We start from the raw sequence: 18,147 nt of genomic DNA, 5'->3' as shown, positions 1-18,147 counted from the left end.
AACAGCTAAACCATATCAAGGGCCAATTAGTAAATATTAGGCTTTGAGTGTCAGATGGTCTCTTTTGCAGCAATTCAACTCTGCTCTTGTAGTGTGAAAACCACCAGGGATGATACAGAAATGAATGGTGGGTTTCCATTCAAACTGTTACAGCAGACGGTGAGCTGGCCATAGTTCGCCAAATCCTGATCTCAAACATGCTCCCTGCCCTTTCCTTGAAGAATCCAGTTGTCTCATAGCATGTTTCACAGCCTAGGTTTGTCTGGTCGTTTCTTCATGATTAGTGTCAGGGTAAGCATTTTTATCAAGAGGTCTACAAAGAAGATGTTATACATTTCCCATTGCATCCCACTGGGAGGCTCATGTCAGTGGTCCCAGAATTTGACCACTTGGTTTAGCTGACATTGACTAGGTCCCTCCATTGGGAAGATGCATTTCCATTTTTGTAATTAATAAGCAGTCTATGAGTGGTAGTTTGAGATCACATAACTATCTTACTGCCCCATCTTCTTATCCAGGGATCCTGTGGTCATCCTGACTGAATCCATTATTGCATTGGGGGTTAGAGGACAATGACCTTTTTTTTTTTTTTTTTTTGAGATGGAGTCTCGCTCTGTTGTGCAGGTTGGAGTGCGGTGGCATGATCTCAGCTCACTGCAACCTCTGCCTCCTGGGTTCAAGTGATTCTCCTGCCTTGGCATCCCGAGTAGCTGGGATTACAGGCGTGTACCACCACACCTGGCTAATTTTTGTATTTTTAGTAGAGACAGGGTTTCACCATGTTGACTAGGCTGGTCTTGACTCCTCACCTCAGGTGATCCGCCCGCCTCAGCCTCCTGCAGTGCTGGGATGACAGGCGTGAGCCACCACGCCCGACCAAGATCAATGACTCTTCTCAATCATGCCTTGTTTTTATTGGCTGGCATTCTTCTATGAAGAAAAGCTGCCTCTCCTCTTTTTATTCCTGCGTCTTCAATATCACTGTGAATTCATGATTTTTGTTTTTACTCAATTGTTTGTAATTCGTCATTTACATTCTTTAGGTGACCTCAGTTTGGCCAGTGAGGGGCCTTCAAGTTGGCTCCATTCCCGTCACTTTTTGTATATCCTAGCTTTTTGACCAAGATGTTCTAGGCTTATCATGTACTGTCTGTCTTGGACCTGGAATTAGCCATTTCCCCGAGGAACCCGGTGCTTCTTAATGGGGAGTGTAATTAAGAGACCAGCATCTGGGTGTCACGTGTACTCATACCAACTGGTTATCAGAAAGAGCTGCCAATTTTAAAGGCCAAATTATATCTATTTTGTAGTTGTATTTTATGGATTATGGGAGAGGCTGAGCATATTTTCATGTTTTCTGGCCATGTCCATTGCCTTTTTGTGAATTGCTTACTCAAGTCCTTTGTGGGATGTCAATCTTTTTCTTACTAAAATGAGTTAATAACATTATAGCATTTAGAATATTGCCTGACACACAGTAAGGTTACATATTGCTAGAGGATATTACTTCGTGTTTATTCTTTGTTAAAAGTATCCAGAGTAACTTTTACACTCAGTGCGCTGGACATGTGTTGCTCTTCTGCAGTCACAGTGGGGACAGGACCTGTGCCTGCATCCCGTGATGCTGTCTGCCACTGCCCAAAATGTATGGGTCTACAAGTCACAGCTCCCTTGTCATTCACTTGGCTCTGCTTCGTGGTGATGGCAAACATGGGCTGGCACCCAAGCCCTAATGACAAAGGTCCAGGCCCTTCAGCACCGTGTGCAGCCTCTCAGCATGGACAACGGGCCCCGAAGTCACTGCAGCTCACTGTTCCTCTCCCACCCTACAGGAAGTAGATTGGGAAGCAGAGCTGGCCGTGGTCATTGGAAAGAAAGGCAAGCACATCAAGGTGAGGTGGAAAGGTGGGGCTCCCAGGCCAGAGTGTAGCAGAGGCCCCAGCTCCTGCTTCTCCCAGTGCTGACCTCTCACCAACACACGGTGCCAGCTGTCCCTGACCCTGGGAAGCGGTCAGCCTCCTTGCTCCCTGACACTGCCTTGCCCTTCACCCACCTTTGGCTGTCTCTGATTACTAACACGGGATAACAGCTTAGAGATCCTTTACCAAAGGTGTTGGTGTCACCCGTGATCTAACCTCCTGTATGGCCACATCCCCTGCCCCATAGGCCACAGATGCCATGGCCCACGTGGCCGGCTTCACTGTGGCTCATGACGTGAGTGCTCGTGACTGGCTAACGACACGCAATGGGAAACAGTGGCTGCTGGGGAAAACCTTCGACACCTTCTGCCCTCTGGGCCCTGCCTTGGTGACCAAGGACAGTGTAGCAGGTAGGTCCCTGGACCCTGCCCCCTTGTACCTACCATTGCACAGATGAACAGCATTCCAGGGAGGAGTGTGGGTTCAGGTACATGCGGTGCCTGCCCTCCCTGGCCACCCTTTCAGTGCTGACTCTACACAGGCCAAGTCTCTTACCCTCAGCCATGAGTTCTCCCATGGGCTTCCTTCCCAAGCCCCCTAGAGGGAACACAACTGCAGAGGATGTGAAACTGCAGGAAGTAAATGACAACACTGAGCTGATGGGTGGATCAGGCTTCCTGTGGCTGCCGCCATCTGAAACAATCTAAGTTGAGCATCATGGAGCATAGTTATCACAAGGCCCTGGCATCTCCCACAGTACAGGACATGAGAGCCCGTGTGACTCACTCAGCCATTGTGGAAACAGAACAGCACCGACCACACACAGTGAGGAGACAGCGCCAGGACGGGGGCAGTGCCCCAGAGGGCAGAGCGCAGCCTCTTAACACAGCCGCCCACAACTGTGGTGGAGGTGGATGGGGGGAGGTGTCCATGTGGGCCAGCCATGCCAGGATGCCAAAGACCCCATTACCTCACAGCACCCCATGCAGAGTCCTCAGTAAAGTTAAATTGTGTTTCAGCTGCTCTACTTAAGGGGGGTAGAACACTAAGACCACCACCAACAGTTGAAAGTGCTGGTTAGCCAGGATGTTCTTACACTAATCCATCCCCTGCCAGCATCCAGTACACAAGGCTTTAATGTCCCTGCTAGAACCATTACCTCACTGCTTTATAGATGCTAAGTCTTTTTTCTGTATTTGTTTTCTTTTGGATTTTTTTTTCTTTTCTTTTCTTTTGGAATGGTCTTACTGTGTCACCAAGGCAGGAGTGCAGTGGCCCAATCTCAGCTCACTGAAGCCTCAATATCCAGGGTTCAAGCGATCCTCCCGCCTCAGCCTCCTGAGTCGCTGGGACTACAGGCATGCATCACCATGCCTGGCTAATGTTTTTATTATTTTTTATAGAGACAAGCACTCACTAAGTTCCCCAGCCTGGTTTTGAACTCCTGAGCTTAATCAGTCCTTGCCTGCTTTGACCTCCCAGAGTGCTGTGATTACAGGCGTGAGCACCAGGCTTGGCCCTGCCCAGGAGACATTTTTGTATCTACAGGTGTCATCCTATGCTGTAGACAGATGCCCTTTTTTTTTCAAAGCAAAAACCTGAGCCATTTTTCTCTCCCTCTTCAGAGTCTGGAACATCCTCTCAACTCAGCCCTGTGACTACTGCCTGGTGCTCTTGGCAGGGATGCAGGGAGGCCTGAAATGGCCAATGTCTATACAGAAAGTTCAAACATAGAGCACTGAGTCAATGTGGGCACAAAGCCCTTTCACCTGGCAAGTCACAAAGCTCCACTACAGTTGTGTTTATGAAATACTGGGGGGCTTGAGGGGGGAAAGGGATAACCCCAAGGTACCATCTTTGCATTTCAGATCCACACAACTTAAAGATCTGCTGCCGAGTGAACGGGGAAGTGGTCCAGAGCAGCAACACCAACCAGATGGTATTCAAGACGGAGGACCTGATAGCCTGGGTCTCCCAGTGAGTGCCAGGGCCTGTCCTGCCAGTCCCACTCCATCCGCCCACATGTGGAGGCTGAGCTGAGCCCTCCACCCTTGGCTGTGACCACCTCAGCCAGCCCCTGGTCTCACCAGGTCCTCTGGCTTTGCTCCAGGTTTGTCACCTTTTACCCAGGGGATGTCATCCTGACTGGGACCCCCCCAGGTGTCGGTGTATTCAGGAAACCTCCTGTCTTTCTCAAGGTAGGTTAGCGAAAAGGAAAGAGAGCAAGGGCCCCGAAGGCCTGGCAGGCTTGGCTCAGACCTGAGAAGTACAGGCTTGTGTGGATGTGCATGTGTCTGACGGAAGGGCTGACACCCTCATGGCCTGCTCTGTTGCAGAAGGGGGATGAAGTCCAGTGTGAGATTGAAGAACTAGGTGTCATCATCAACAAGGTGGTGTGATGGCTCCTGCACAGGCCCTGGACATAGGATGGGGGCATCTGCTCCCACTCAGCCTAGCCCAGGGAAAGGCCCAGTGACAGGTATGGGCAGGTGCCGGCCCTGAAGCCGCCTCTTCTGGGTAGAAGGGAGGAGGACTGAGCTCTCTTCAATAAATTTGTCAGGCCAAAGCAGCAGCTTGGCTTCTGCTGTTTGTCTTCTTTTGGGCTTTGTTTCATGGGACAAGTCGGGGCATTTTGTGGGACTGGGGAAGAAGAGAGCAAATACACACACATACGCCACAAAGATACTCCTGGGCTTGGGAAAAGACAACCTGTCTGGTCCCCTTGTTTATCACATCAAAGGAGGGAGAAAGCAAGAGATGGCAAGTGACAATCAAGCCTCAATGTTTGTATTTATAGACCAGCTAAGGGTTTGCAGCCTCCTCTCCGTCTTCTGGCTCTAGGACATGGCTGTGTTGTGGGGCTGAGAAGTCTCGGCACAGGCTCCTTCTCACAGTTCTAGCTACAGATGAACTGCCGGATAAACTGTTCTAGTTTTTGCTGATTCTCCCGGCTGGCAAAAGTAGGGGACAGGTGGAGCCTGGGGCCTGCAGGGCTCGGCATCTGCTGCAGAACCTGGGCCATGGAAGATGGGCCATGAGTACCCTCAACACAGAGACTGTGTCCACCGGGCCCAGGGGCCAAGCCTGTCCCCCAGAAACCTGCCGTGAGACCTCAGTGTTTTGTGCAAAGCTGCCTCAAAGCAGCCCTAATACCCCACCTAGAAGGATGAGCCAGTGATTTGGGAGACCAAGAGGCAGGAGACCATCCCATCTTCTCCAACCCATCACCACGTATGTTGCTGGAAGACACCAAGTAAATCCCAGGGTCTTAATGAGACACCATCACGCCAGCCCTGTGGGTTGATGGGGACGTAGCTGGGTGTCCCTGAGCCACTCTATCGGGGTGGGAACGGGGACAGAAGATGGTGACAGTGGCTTCTCTCACCCCTAGGTCTCTGAAGGTCCAGATAGCACTGATGGCGAGCTTTGGGTCCGCACACTCTGGAGAGGAGAGAGAGGTGAAGGCTCTAGGTAGGGAGGACAGGGAGCCACTGGGCACAGGGTTCTCTCCTCTTGTGTAAAGCAGCAGCCCAGGGAGGGCTAGAGCTCAGACTGGACAGAAGACCCTCTGAACTCTGCAGCCGCCTTCCTAGAGTTGGGTTCAGTGTCCGGCAGGGGGCAGCAACCACCAGCAAACACCCCTGCCTCCAGGAGCCTGGGCTGACTGGCTGGGACTCACCAAAGATCCCTTCTTCCTGGGCGGTGGCCTGGAGGAACTGGAACAGCTGTTCTGTGTAGCCCGACTCTGCGGAAAAGAGAAGACCTAGACCTGGTGCCCTACGCAGACAGCCTGCCTCGAGGACTGCAAGGGAACAAGGGCCTCACCAGTATCGGGCAGCTGGCCCTGGTGGAGGAAGGCGGCAGCCTGTGCAAAGGCCTTGAGCAGTGGGCTGAGCAGGCGGCAGAGGAAGAGAAAGAAGTCTGGGCAGTGTGACTGCTGGCTGAGCTGGGGGGGACAGGCCGGGGTGAGCGCAGCTCCCCACCACCTCCCTACCACCTCCCTCCAGGGGCAGCTTCTTGAAACACACCCTGAAGTACCGGCCCTCAGCCTCTTCAAAATCATCACTGTCACTATCAGTAAAGTCCCCACTTGGTTTCCACAGCAGCTTTCTGCTCAGTCGCTGTCGTCCTGTGTCACAAGCTGACCGGGAGCCTGGGGTCTAGGGGCCATGGAGCCATAGTTCTCTGACAGGCTGGCCAGGGATCCCTATACCCCCAGACCAGGTACATGCAGGTGAATCCAGTAAAAGCAGACCTAGAGACCCAAGAGGATGGCCAGAGCCATGCCACAGCACCTGCTGGGCCAACTTGCAGAGTGGGAGGAAGTGAATTCCCACCCTCAAGGGCAGTGGCCATGTCACCAAGAAATGTGGGGAGCAGGAAGTGTGCAGAGAACCTCAGAGGCACACGTGTCCAGTGCTATCCAGAGAGAGAGACAGAACCGGGGCATAGGTGGCCATTTCCCAAGGCACAGAGGAGAGGTGTGAGCTAGGCTTCCCCGCTGCAAGGCCAGGGGCAGTCCACCCCCACAGCACACACAGGGCAGAGGAGCCTGGGGCAGCTGGCTTCAGGGTGTGAGGCTGGAGGATGCCAGGCCCAAGGGAAGGGTCTTGTCTCCAGCTGCCCTGCCTACCTCCTCAGCGACCAGGAGCCCGCACTGGATGAGCCGGTCCAGCACCTCCTGACAGTAGCAGTAGGAAGACTGGCAGGGCTGGGAAGAAAAAGGCACCCATATGGCCTCAGGCAAGCCAGGCACATGATCAGGGGCCTAGCCAAAGGCCAGGCAAGGCCAGACCTACCACCCAGGAGGTTTCAGAGGTAGGGCTTGGGCAGGGTTGGGCCATTCCTGCCACCAAGAGGGGAAGGCCTAGGAGCAAGTGGGCCGTAGGGGAGGCCTGACCTTTAGCAGCAGCAGGTCTTGCGGCAGCAGGTGCATCAGCAGCAGGATCTGGCGGTACAGCTCATTCTGGCTCAGCAGTAATATGCCCTGCAGCTCCCAGGGCCCCTGGGGCGGCACTCTGCCTGCCAGCAGCCCCCGTACTGCACAGGCTGGGGGAGTTGGGTCCATTATGAGGATGAAGCTATTCCTTTCACCACTGCACACACATCCCACCTACACCGCGCACCTCAAGACTCACCGCCCACAGCCTCGCTCAGGAAGACGGGCAGCAGCTCAGCACTCAGCCGTGCCAGCTGCGTGAGGCCTGGGCCAGGCCGCGGCACCACCAGCAAGTCGCCCTGGCGGATGTGCAGCAGGGCCACGTGCGCCCGCAGCAGGCTCAGAGAGTGCTTCAGCAGGCTCCGCAGCTGCCCAGAGAAGCCTACATCAAAGCCACGCAACAGTATCTCCTCCGTCAGCCAGGAGAACTCCCCCAGGAGCTGTGACAGGAACACGCCCTGGGTGGGCAGAGCAGGCCTGAGCAGGAGAGCCACACCCCACCCCTCGCCCAGGTCCCCACCACATGGCACCCGCTACCTTCTGGTGCTTGAAGAGCAGCAGTGTTGCCATGATGGCCGTGCTCATCACCGCAGCACTCCCCACACTGGCTGGAGTGGGGCGGGGTGGGGGGTGGAGATGCTGGTCAGGGGTTGAGGCCCAGCAGCCTGGTCCCTCCATTATCTGGCATGTCTTCCTAGCCACACATCCCAGCTCACCCCAGGGATGAGGAATGTACGCCCGGAGCAGTGGCTTTTATCACACAGGCTGACAGCCAGGCCAGGAGCTGGGGGCCTTTCCCTGGATCTCGTCCTGGGGCCCACACACCAACCCACAGCCTCTACTACAGAGGACCACTGGAGACGATACTGATGGCTCTCTCTATAAGGGCCCTCTGCACAGGCGCTCTGCTAAGCCCTTACACGTATCATTCCATTCAGTTAACACCATCCCCATCCAAGCTAAGGAGACTCCCCTCAGAAGGCAGGGCTGGGTGTGGCCTTGGGGAAGCAGCTGCAGCCTCCTGGCCTCAGGCCACCATCTTTGTGCATGCACTTAGCTGCTCCCTCATGCCAGCCCTGGCTGCCCTGCTCCTCCTGTAGGAGGAGGGTTCCATTCTTCACATGTCCCCGAGGTACCATAGAGGGTCTCACGTGCAGACACTCACTTGGAATGGAGAACCCTGGTGACTGGCTGACCCAGAGAGGGGACGATTCAGGGACCCACCCCCAAAGGCCCAGATCTGGTTCACCCTCACCACTCAGGACATGACAGCTCAGTCTCCTGACCAGGAGCTGGTCCTCTTCCTTGAGGGCCAGGAGAGGCCCAGTTATGGGAGTCCACTCCTGCTCCTTCTCAGTGTCTGGGACGGCAGTACTGAGATAGAGACACAGATTACAGAATGAAGGGACCAAACACAAAAACAGCTGTGGGAAAGCCTAGAGCTTTCTAAAAGGTGAGGGTGTTCCCCCCTCCCAGCCCCAGGACAGAGGATGGCTTCTATAAACCCCAGTCCCTTCCATGCCTCTGTGCCATATTCTCACACTCAGACTGCTGGGAAGGCGAGTGCCTGGAACTATCCAAGATGACCCCAGAAAATGTGGTGAGAGAGGTCTGCTAGTGTGTGTATACTAGGGGGGATACAGACGCTGGTGCTGAAGGGCTGCCTGCCTTGCCCATGAGACCGCACGATCCCATGCCCCTACCATTGGCCCAGCACGATGGGCTGCAGTAGCTGCTCCAGGGTCTGCCGGCCGCCCCAGCAGCTTCTGGCACTGACGATGTATTCCTGCCCAGGACAAGGTTCTTAGGTGGCCTGCGCTGGACTATCAGGAAACTTGCACACAGCCCACTGGAAGTAGGCAAAGCTATCCCTGCAGTGGCTTCGAGGGCCAGACTGCCAAGATGCCTAGGACAGACCCCTTAGGTACTCCCAGCCTTCCCCAGCTGACTCCATACCTGCAGGGAGAAGGGCTGAGCTAGGTGCACCCTGGAGCAGATCCGGCGGCTGCAGCCCCAGTGGCTCCACAGGCTACGTAGCACAGCCAGAGCTCCTGTCCACAGCCCCAGGGGGGCCGAGGCCTGCAAGGAGGGAGAGGATGACTATAGTTGCCAGGGGCACTGCTCTGGAGTAGACATCAGGGCTGCCCACCCATCCTGGTCTCCAGAGGTATACTCTGGTCCCAGCATGCTCAGTTTTATCTCAGGCCCAAACTGGTGCATGACCTTGTCCCAAGCTCCTCTTTTCTTATCCATGACACAGGAAAAATCCCTCCCTATCAAGGTCGTCAGAGGATGAAATGAGATGATGGTAATGGCCTTGGCAGGTGCTGCCAGATGATTCCTTTGTAGCCCCAGCAGCCCTAAGAGGGACTCAGCCACAGGACACAATATTTTGCCTCCTATCTGGAGCTGGTGTCCACCCAGGGGCCCAAGGGCTGGAGGGTCTCACGTTCTCACATGGTATATGTCACACAGTGCATCTGGAACCAGGTCATAGGTGACGGCCACTGGTACCAGCAGAGCATCTGGGACGATGCCCACCTGGACTGCCTGCACCACAAACCCCAGCCAAGCCTGGCCCAGGGCTGACAGCCGTGGCCCCGGGGACTCAGGAGGTTCCTCCAGGAAGATGAGCAGGGGCTGTCCACTAACCAGCAGCTGCTCTATGACCTGGAATAAGTGGGGACAGGGGGTGTTAAGGCCAGAGCAGAAACAGACCCCTGGTCCTCTTAGCCTGGCCCATATGTAACCACTGGGGGCACTCACCGCCTGGACCACAGCCCTTGCAAGGAGCCCCTCAGAGCTGTCCAGGGAGAGGTTGGCCTCTGGGGGCAGGAAAAGCCCCCCAAGCTTCCTCAGGAGAACTCTGTGGGACATAGGGCAGAACTTGATAAGGAAAGGGGCTCTGGAGATGAGAATGAATAACGGGCTAGTGAGAGTCTCAGCTCCCCCACGGCCAGCCTGTGTCCTACTTGAATACCCTGAGGTGAAGCCATGGCCCTAGGCCCTGTGGCTGACCCCTCCATCTAAGCCCCACAGGCCAGACTGCTGTATGGTTGGGATGAGAGGGGCCATGAAGAGAGTTTTAGCAGGGAGCTGCTGCCAACACACCCCAATACACACCCCACCCCAGCCTGCGGCTTCTCCCACGTATGTCTAGAGGCAAAAGCTTTTTACCTGAGGGCAGGGGAGCAGGCGCGGGAGTCCCAGGCCACACGGAGCACACCCAGGCCCTGGGAGAGCAGCATAAAGGGTAGCAGGATCCCGTCCAGGAGGGTTTTGTGAGTAGAGAGGAGGACAAGTGGCGAGCCCTGCTCCGGGGAGAGCCAGAGGGAAGTGCCAACCTGCCCCACCCTGAGGACACAGGCAGCCAAAGACCCAGGGCAGCCCGAGGGAGGGAGGGTCCAGCTGAGAGTTCTTCCTCTGAGCACATTTCCCAAAGGCAAAGGAGCGTTTAGACAACTTTTAAGGTAACTGCACTGATGTACTGACGTAATGGTTGTTAAGACCATGATGGAAAGACATTAGAGGAAGCCCCGTGGGAGCAGGGCCGTGAGACATAAAGGGAAGGTCGGCAAAAAGCAGGGGATTTTTCCCACCAGCTGATGGGGACTGGACTGCTGTATGGCAGGGAGCAGAGAGGTCAGGAAGCAGGACCAGATGGGGGCTGCTCCTCACTTATGGGCTTGGCCCAGCCTCTGCTCTTCTGCTTCCACCATCCCCATCCCAATGGAGGGTGGGCCTTACTGCCAGGGCGGCCTTCTGGACCATCTTCATCTGACCCTTGTGGAGCTGCACATTCAGGAAGAGGCAGTTCAGGAACCGCAGCAGCGCCCAGCTGAACAGCCTGGGGAGGGACACCAGGCATGAGGTGCAGCAAGGAGTGACGCTCAGCCTGGGGCACTTGGAGGGCCGCCCAGTGCTCCTCTAAGGCAGGCCCCACCACTGTCCTCATTTTACAGAAGAGGAAAGTGAGACTCAGGGAAGCTACAGAACTGCTTCATGGTAGCGAACACTAAGAAGTAGTGGTGCTGGGACTGGAAGTTCTGACACCACAGTTCATGCCCACCAGACGCTGCTACTCTCCCACAACCTCATGGTGCAGCTGCCTCACATCAGAATCAGAGCATCTGCCTCCATTTACCCTAAAGGAGACTAGAGAACCAAGCCTCTCTCCAGGCAGAACCCAGCCTGTTCTTCGCAAACTGCCAGGAAAGGTCAAATAAAAACGAAGGATTAGTGATAGAAGAAGGAAAGGGGACAACTGCAGGGGCAAAATCCCTGGTGGGCAGGCAGGTGGGGTTGTCCATCCAGCCCAACAGGAAGACCGGCTCTATTTATTTTTTAAGACAGGGTCTTGCTCTGTTGCTCAGGCTGGAGTGCAATAGCACGAACTTGGCTCACTATAACCTCTGCCTCCTGGGCTCAAGCGATCCTCCCACCTCAGCCTCTCAAGCAGATGGGACCATAGGCACGCACCACTGTACCCAACTAATTTTTTGGAGAGACAAGTTTGCCCAGGCTTGTCTATGTTGCCCAGGCTGGTCTTGAGCTCTTGGATGATCTACCCTGCTTGGCCTCCCAAAGTGCTGGGATTACAGGCATGAGCCACTGCACCGGTGTAGGACCAGCTTTAATTTAGGACAGATACATAGCTGCAGTAGCAGGGAAATGTGGCAGATAAGCAGCAAGTCCCCATGTGATGGTTTTTATCTTTCTGTGAAGCATGAGAGGCAGCATCAGTTGACACTGGATAAGTCTAAGAAGGAGCAGGCTAGATGGGAGCTCTGGAGGCTGCCATGTGTCCCTGTGACATTTGCACTTAGCAAGGAAACCAGTCCACTGGTGTGTGTTTCTCTAGCAATGCTGGGCTGCTGAGGTGCAAAGAGAAGGCAGACAGTCGGGGGTCATGCCTATGATTCCCTCCCAAGAGCATTACTCGCACCCTGAGCCTGCAATCTCAGCTAGGCTCAGAGGGAAGGCAACACAGACAGGGAGGCTGATGGCTGATGTCAAGGGACATCAAGGCACTAGAAATCTTAACAAAGTCAAGGAATTGTCACAGTGGAGGGCTGGCCAAGGTCACCAACAACCTCTACTTTCTGTCCTTGCTCAGTTGGCCACTCAGCATATTCAAGACAGCTGAGCTTGATACATGCTGCCCCAAGCCCTCCTGCACTCAGGGACTCATTCATTTCCTTGGCTTTAAACACCATCTGTATGCTAAAGCTTCACAGTGTCTCTGGCCCCAACCTCTCTTCTGAGCTCCAAGCTCCTACATGCAACTGCCTCCTCAATGTCTCCACAAGCATGTCAAATACCAAAACTCTCTGTCCAGATTAGCTTTCTGGGCCAACTCACTTCTCCCATAGCCTGTTCTCTGTACATACCACCAGAAAGTAGGCTAGAAATGGGGCTGTCCTGTAACTTCTCCAATTTCCCTCACTACCCTTGCTCCCACCGTCCAGTCCATCACTGAGTCCTGTTAATGTCACCTCGATCTCTCAATCCACTTTTCAACCTCTACTGTCCACCATCATCTCGCACCTGGACTAACAAAACAGCCTTCCAGATGCCCTTCTAGTCTCCACTCTTGACCCTAATCCACGATGTCGTCACTTCCCACTTAAAACCTTGCAGCTGCTTTTCACTGCACTTAGAGATCCGGTCCAAACTTGCACAGCTTTACATGATTTGATCCCTTCTGCCTCTCGATTTCACCTCCCACAGCTCTCGAACCCTCACTTGCTGGCTTCCAACCACGTCAGCTTCTTGAGCAAACCTAGTCCCTCTCCTGCCCAAGATCAAAACTCAGGCTATTCCCTCTAGCAAGACTGTTCCCCTCATTCTTGTACCCCCAAGGCTGGCTCCTTTTCCTCCTCTTGGCTCTGGCTTAAACAGTCTCTTTGTCCCCTTACTGGTATTCTGTCTCAGCCCTGTTCCCTCCTTCTTGCAGCCACGCATATCTCTGTTTGCCCCTCCATTTCCCTGGAACAGTGCACTGCATGTAACAGAAGCTCAGACCTGTGCTGGGGAATGTGGGGATGGGAGGCGGTGGTGAAGGCAGGCTGCAGCCCACTCTGGTAAACACTACCCAGCTCCCTAGGAGGAGAGTTCAGCACTTCCCCACGCCCAGCCAACACCCACTCTCCAGAAGGACAGTCCCCAGCCCAAGGATGAGTGCCCCTCAGCACAGTTACCTGACCAGGAAGGGACGGGGTGAGGCCTGGATGTGACCCAGGATGCGCTGTACCTCTTTCTTCACAAGGTCAGGAGCCTGGCCTTCGCCAGCGCCTCCTGGGACCCTTCCTGAGAGGAGGTTCTGCACCCTGTGGGGGGGTTGGGAGGAGTGATATGAGGCTGCAGCAGGGAACGGCCTCCAATCTTCACCATTCTCCTTAAGGAAGGGTCCCAGGCAAAGCTCACGCTCTAGAAGCCTTGCCCCAGCCAGCCCTCTGAACCACCCCTACCTACTGTCATTGTCATCCCATTCAGGATCCCAGAAATACCAGCCAGACCTCACTCCCTGCCTCCTCACCCGGTGCTTTCCTCGATCTTCTGTGGGGCATCCTGGCAGGGGGGGATGTGCTGCTCCAGGGACCACAGGAAATAGCAGAGCCTCCGAACCAGCCAGCCCCGAAACCTGGGCACAGCTCCCAGAGCAGGAGGGAAGATCATTCAGAGAGGGCCCACCTCCACCAGGGCTCACAGAGGGCTATTCAATCAGAAAGGGAGCACACCCCAGTCCCATGTCCCAGGAACACATGAGCAGGAAGAAGAACTGCCTGTCCATCTGTGCCCCATTCCCACCCCTCACCCTGCTGAGTCGGGGACAGGTTCACAGCCTGAAACACAGTGGGCAATCCATACATGCTCACAGAAGGAACTGCAGGAGAGCTCCACGTCTGCCCCTCCCTGCAGGCTTGTGGAACAGAGGACGGGGCCCTTCTTTTTCTATCAGAGCAAGAAAATGGCACCAAAAAGCAGGGCCCCAGCAGCCCTGCACCCAAGGGGCCCTGTCCCCAACCCTGCTCCAGTCTGTAGCTCTGACTACCTGGTGTTCTCCTCCTTCACCAGGATCACACTGCAGAAGCCTAGGTCCGTTATGCTTCTGTGGAAGAGGGACTCCTGCCACAGAGGGGAAGAGACAGCATGTCTTGGGGGACCTTTGCAAACTGGCAAAGAAAAGCCCCTGTGCTGCCCTCTGGTCTCTGCCTGGCGGCCTGCCAAGTCTTCCAGGAGAAAACATTACAGCACCGTATTTCCCAAAGGCGTTTGACCCCAGATCCTAGGCTGGCTCAGGAAAAAGGGGCCCATGCTCAAAACTAAAGTGCTGTATCCTGTACAGAATCACCCTTTTTCAGGTGGCATATGAAAGTCTCCAGGAAGTTATCTTCTCAACAGCAGAGAACAGGCAACCCGGGTCTCCACGAGAAATCTGGGCCCCCTCACCACCATCACGTGGCACGAACCGAAAAAGAGGTCTTCAAGCATGAGCTGAGTGCTAGGGAAGTCTGAGAGGGTGGTGTCCCCAAAACTGAACAAGAAAACTCACACGGGCATGATGAGACCCCAGCCCCCTGGGCACACCCTACCACACTTAGGCCCCTCTGCACTTCTCCCACCCAACTCTCCCAGGCCTGGGAACAAGCCACAGCCCAACCACACAACCAATCCTAGTGCACCCCTTCCCCTGCAAGACAGAGGCAGAGGCATGGGGCAGGGAAGAGCCAAGCCTGGAAGGGCATAAAGGAAGCAGCTTCCCAGAGCTTCAGCTCCCAGAACCAAGCTTCCTGGTCGCGGCCTGGCCCTACCATCACTCACCCAGCTCTTGGGGGTGCAGGTCTGGCAACAGCGACCCACAAAGGGGCGATACTTCCCCAGGAATGGGGTGATAGCCTCCAGCTTCATCCCAAAGCCTGAGGACCACAGGCTAGTCTGGAAAGGGCAATGAGGAGAGATGAGAGGACTCAAAGTCCTTGGCAGGAGAGAGGGAAAGATGGAGCGACAGAGGCTCTAGAAGTAAGGGGCACAGCAGAAGGGGTGGCAGAGCAGAGGGGATTTGAGGAATGGGACAAGCCACACTACCTCTCGGCCACTGGGGCTACTCCTTGGCTGAGTCTGGCGTCTGCCTTCCAACATGGTGGCCATGAGAGCCTAGAAGAACCATGAACCAGTCACCTCTGCCACGCTCCTTGTCCCCACAGAAACCTGAGCCAGGGAAAGGTAGAGGGATGGAGCCATAAGAATCTGAGCTATAATCCAGGGACTCCTGAAGTAACTTCAACCCCCCCATCACGGGACAGACAGACATCACTTAGGCCATCAGCGGTAAGGAGAACCTAGGCTGGATACTAGGGGCTGGCTCAGATCAAGGCCCTGCCCCACACCCACTGGTCCCACAAAGGAGCCAGCTCTTCTCAAAAAGTCTCACAGTAGCCAGGTCAGGGCCCTCCTCAGGCCAATATGAGGGGGATGGGTTGTCTTACCATGCACACCCACCCTGCCATCTCCTAGCACAGATGAGGGCTGTACCGGAGATGCTGATCTTTTCTGTGCAGAGGGAAAGAATAAGGGCTGGACTGAAAAGACGGAGGCATGAGACTGCCAAGGAGGAAGAAGACTATCGCCATGAGGCTACCAGGTCCTTCTCAGATGCCCTTCCCAGCTGCCCTTCCCCTCCCCACCAGGAGACAGCCCTGTAACCACCCAAACATATGGGAATGTGGGCTGGCTAATAGAAGAGGGACAACTGGGGGTCAGAACACAGAGGCCTACTCACAAGAATGAGCACCTAGTTAAGGACAAGACAGACTTTTCCACAATCACTCCCCTCTCACATTAACGTTCTCCACAGAAGACGCCACTTGTATCTCCTCAGCCCCTCCATCCCACCACGATATTTCCCTCAACTAATAAATATGTTCCTTCAAACAGCACTGAACGCCTCCTGGCTCAAAAATTGGGGCCTAGAAGCCCCTCTTCCCTATTTCCCAGCATGACCCTGATGAATAGGCTGCTCTAATCATGTTTCCCCATCCCCACCACACTGTAATCAGGCCCATCTGGGACCCTCTCCTTTCCCAGCCACCCACCCAATTCTGCCCAGGGTTCTAAGTCCACGATGCTTCTGGAAGACCCTCTAAGCCCTCCCTCTCCTCCTTGGGTTCCCCAGCCCAAGCCTGCCGGACAAAGAACCATTCGAAGCCCTCCTCCAGGACCATGGTTTCATCTCCCTACGTGGTTGGAGTGTCCTGAGGGCAGGGGCTCATCTCTGTATGTCCAGCAGTCCGCCCTGCGTGCAAGAGAGAACCAGGCAGAGCCAGCTGACCCACAGTAACGTCCTCCCAAAAATTCTCCAGGCACGTTCCTCCTTTCCCCAGTCAGCTCAGTTTCCCGACATGAAGCCAATCAATAATGGGATCAGGATCCTGCAGTGCCCGGGGTCTGGGGGGCCACAGGAGGCTCATCCCAAAGGCACTCCGTATCTTGACAATGTTTGCATAGCTCTGTTCACAGACACATGCTACAGCAAGGCTACAAGCCGAGGCCTGTGGTGAGTCCTGCCTGCTCTGCAAGGCGGATATCTGTCCCTTAGCCGAAGACCACCCCCAATCCCCAAATCCAACCCCATTAGTTCTGTGCTAACTCTACCGAAGCAGAGTCAAAGCTAGGGCAAGAGGTTACCCCCATCTGCCAATTACCTCAACGACACAGCTCAGGACTCCTACAGCAGAGGATGTAAACTGGCACCTCGAGGGTAAATTCAACTATGTACTCATATATATATATATATATATATATATATACACGCACACACACACACACATTTCTTTGACTATACAACGTGCTGAGACCTTATGAAGTAAAACCAACGTTTAACAGCAGAAGGCTTGTTATATACACATTTTTTTTAAATCAAGGTTTCCAGTCGCGGTTGTAATGGAAAAAGCTGAGCTCTGGCATCTGAGCACACACCCCACAGGGCCCAGCTGGCCGCCGCTGTCCCCGTAGCCCGACCGCAGGAGCCCTCCCGTCTGCCTCCACCTTGATGATCATCGACGCCTGAGCCCGCGCACATCTGCGCGTTCAGCCCTTGATCAAGGGTCAGACTCTAAACCTGCCCCTTTTGGGAATGTTCGCGCCCTACAGAGAGCCGCGAGAGAACCTCACCTTCCTGGCTCTGCTCCAACACGGCCGCGGCGCCCCACAACCCCGCCCAGGGCCCCTCAGGCCTCGGCTCCCTCGCCAGACCGCGGCGGGCGCTCCCTGAGCTACCCCCAGATCCGCCACAGGCCTCTTTCCCGCCACAGGCCCCTTTCCTGCCACAGGCCCCGCAGGGGCTCATTCCCGCCACAGGCCCCGCATTCCCGCCTCAGGCCCCGCATTCCCGCCACAGGCCCCTTTCCCGCCACAGGCCCCTTTCCCGCCACAGGCCCCGCATTCCCGCCACAGGCCCCTTTCCCGCCACAGGCCCCGCATTCCCGCCACAGGCCCCGCATTCCCGCCACAGGCCCCGCATGGCCGGCGCTCCCTCCCCTTCAACTTCTGCCCAGTCCCCAACAGGCCGCTCAGACCAGGCTCTTGAAGCAGGAAGGCCCCTGGATGATCCCGGTCCGCGTCTGACCTGGCCTCGCCAGGGAGCGGCCCCCGCGCCTCTCACCTCACACCAGCCGCCAACTCCCGCCAAAGCAGCAGCTCCACTAGGCGGCCGGAAGGCGTGGACTGCCCAGGGGAAGGGCGCACGGCCCGCCTCGGCGCGTCCGGCTAAAAGGCAGCCCCGAGAACCAATTGGGATGCGCGCTGGTCCAGAAGCCCCGCCCTGCGCCCCGTGCTCCGCCGCGCTCGACGTGGACACGTGACCTGTGCTCGGTGGGCGGCCTGTTCGCTTCAAGTCTCTGCTCAGTGGGCGGCCTGCTCGCTTCAGGTCTCTGTGCTCGGTGGGCGGCCTGCTCGCTTTTCCGGTCTCTGTGCTCGGTGGGCGGCCTGCTCGCTTCAGGTCTCTGTGCTCGGTGGGTGGCCTGCTCGCTTCTCGGTCTCTGTGCTGGGTGGGCGGCCTGCTGGCTTCCCCGGTCTCTGTGCTCGGTGGGCAGCCTGCTCGCTTCAGGTCTCTGTGCTCGGTGGGCGGCCTGCTCCCTTACCCAGTCTCCGTGCTCGATGGGTGGCCTGCTCACTTCCCGGTCTCCGTGCTCGGTGGGTGGCCTGCTCGCTTCCCGGTCTCTGTGCTCCGTGGGTGGCCTGCTCGCTTCCCGGTCTCCGTGCTCGGTGGGTGGCCTGCTCGGTTCTCCG

The 18,147-nt window shown here is 55.8% G+C and overlaps 2 protein-coding genes across 15 annotated transcripts in view; one reads left to right on the top strand and one right to left on the bottom strand.

Moving 5' to 3' along the window:
• The window catches only part of LOC139355320 (oxaloacetate tautomerase FAHD2B, mitochondrial), a 32,887-nt gene extending 27,440 nt beyond the window's left edge, over nucleotides 1–5,447 (top strand). For 2 of the 3 annotated variants that reach the window (XM_011755242.3, XM_011755240.3), the window contains exons 4-8: nucleotides 1,833–1,892; nucleotides 2,167–2,329; nucleotides 3,788–3,896; nucleotides 4,030–4,117; nucleotides 4,256–4,491. In XM_011755242.3, coding sequence (XP_011753544.1) covers nucleotides 1,833–1,892; nucleotides 2,167–2,329; nucleotides 3,788–3,896; nucleotides 4,030–4,117; nucleotides 4,256–4,318 — 483 coding nt within the window. In that variant the 3' untranslated portion in view covers nucleotides 4,319–4,491. Of the gene's footprint in view, nucleotides 1–1,832; nucleotides 1,893–2,166; nucleotides 2,330–3,787; nucleotides 3,897–4,029; nucleotides 4,118–4,255; nucleotides 4,492–5,310 lie in introns of those variants that run through there. The other variant, XR_011612156.1, reaches the window with a different exon arrangement.
• Nucleotides 4,693–17,615, bottom strand: LOC105490021 (glycerol-3-phosphate acyltransferase 2, mitochondrial). Of its 12 annotated transcripts, none has more exons than XR_011612152.1 (23): nucleotides 17,522–17,613; nucleotides 14,947–15,069; nucleotides 14,683–14,796; nucleotides 13,913–13,986; nucleotides 13,397–13,501; nucleotides 13,059–13,187; nucleotides 10,606–10,705; nucleotides 10,036–10,169; nucleotides 9,625–9,724; nucleotides 9,316–9,528; nucleotides 8,815–8,937; nucleotides 8,562–8,644; nucleotides 8,114–8,232; nucleotides 7,396–7,466; nucleotides 7,058–7,316; nucleotides 6,820–6,968; nucleotides 6,553–6,630; nucleotides 5,948–6,079; nucleotides 5,745–5,865; nucleotides 5,599–5,664; nucleotides 5,305–5,360; nucleotides 5,078–5,212; nucleotides 4,693–4,932 (listed from the first exon to the last, which is right to left on the bottom strand). XR_011612152.1 is itself a non-coding variant. In XM_071077357.1 (22 exons), exons 2-22 carry the CDS (start codon nucleotides 15,007–15,009, stop codon nucleotides 5,144–5,146), a joined length of 2,358 nt encoding a protein of 785 aa, XP_070933458.1. In that variant the 5' UTR covers nucleotides 15,010–15,069; nucleotides 17,522–17,613; the 3' UTR covers nucleotides 4,693–5,143. The 12 variants fall into 12 exon arrangements, 9 of the variants coding, with proteins under 9 accessions (XP_070933458.1, XP_070933459.1, XP_011753533.1 ...); XR_011612153.1 differs by having other exon boundaries at nucleotides 5,078–5,158; XM_071077357.1 differs by having other exon boundaries at nucleotides 4,693–5,212.
• Between the last annotated feature and the right edge of the window lie 532 nt (nucleotides 17,616–18,147).

Source organism: Macaca nemestrina, chromosome 13 (genome assembly GCF_043159975.1).
Source record: "Macaca nemestrina isolate mMacNem1 chromosome 13, mMacNem.hap1, whole genome shotgun sequence".
Classification (NCBI taxonomy): Eukaryota; Metazoa; Chordata; class Mammalia; order Primates; family Cercopithecidae; genus Macaca; species Macaca nemestrina.
The sequence above is the reverse complement of the archived record's forward strand: the minus strand, read 5'-3'. Positions and strand labels throughout refer to the sequence as shown.

Coding starts and splice junctions, on each gene's coding strand:
- LOC105490021 (XM_011755229.3), bottom strand. CDS start 15,009: ATGGCCACCATGTTGGAAGGCAGACGCCAGACTCAGCCAAGGAGTAGC. Junction 8,233..8,561: donor CCCATCGTGCTGGGCCAATG/GTAGGGGCATGG, acceptor TCTCTATCTCAG/TACTGCCGTCCCAGACACTG. Junction 5,665..5,744: donor GGGCCAGCTGCCCGATACTG/GTGAGGCCCTTG, acceptor TCTTTTCCGCAG/AGTCGGGCTACACAGAACAG.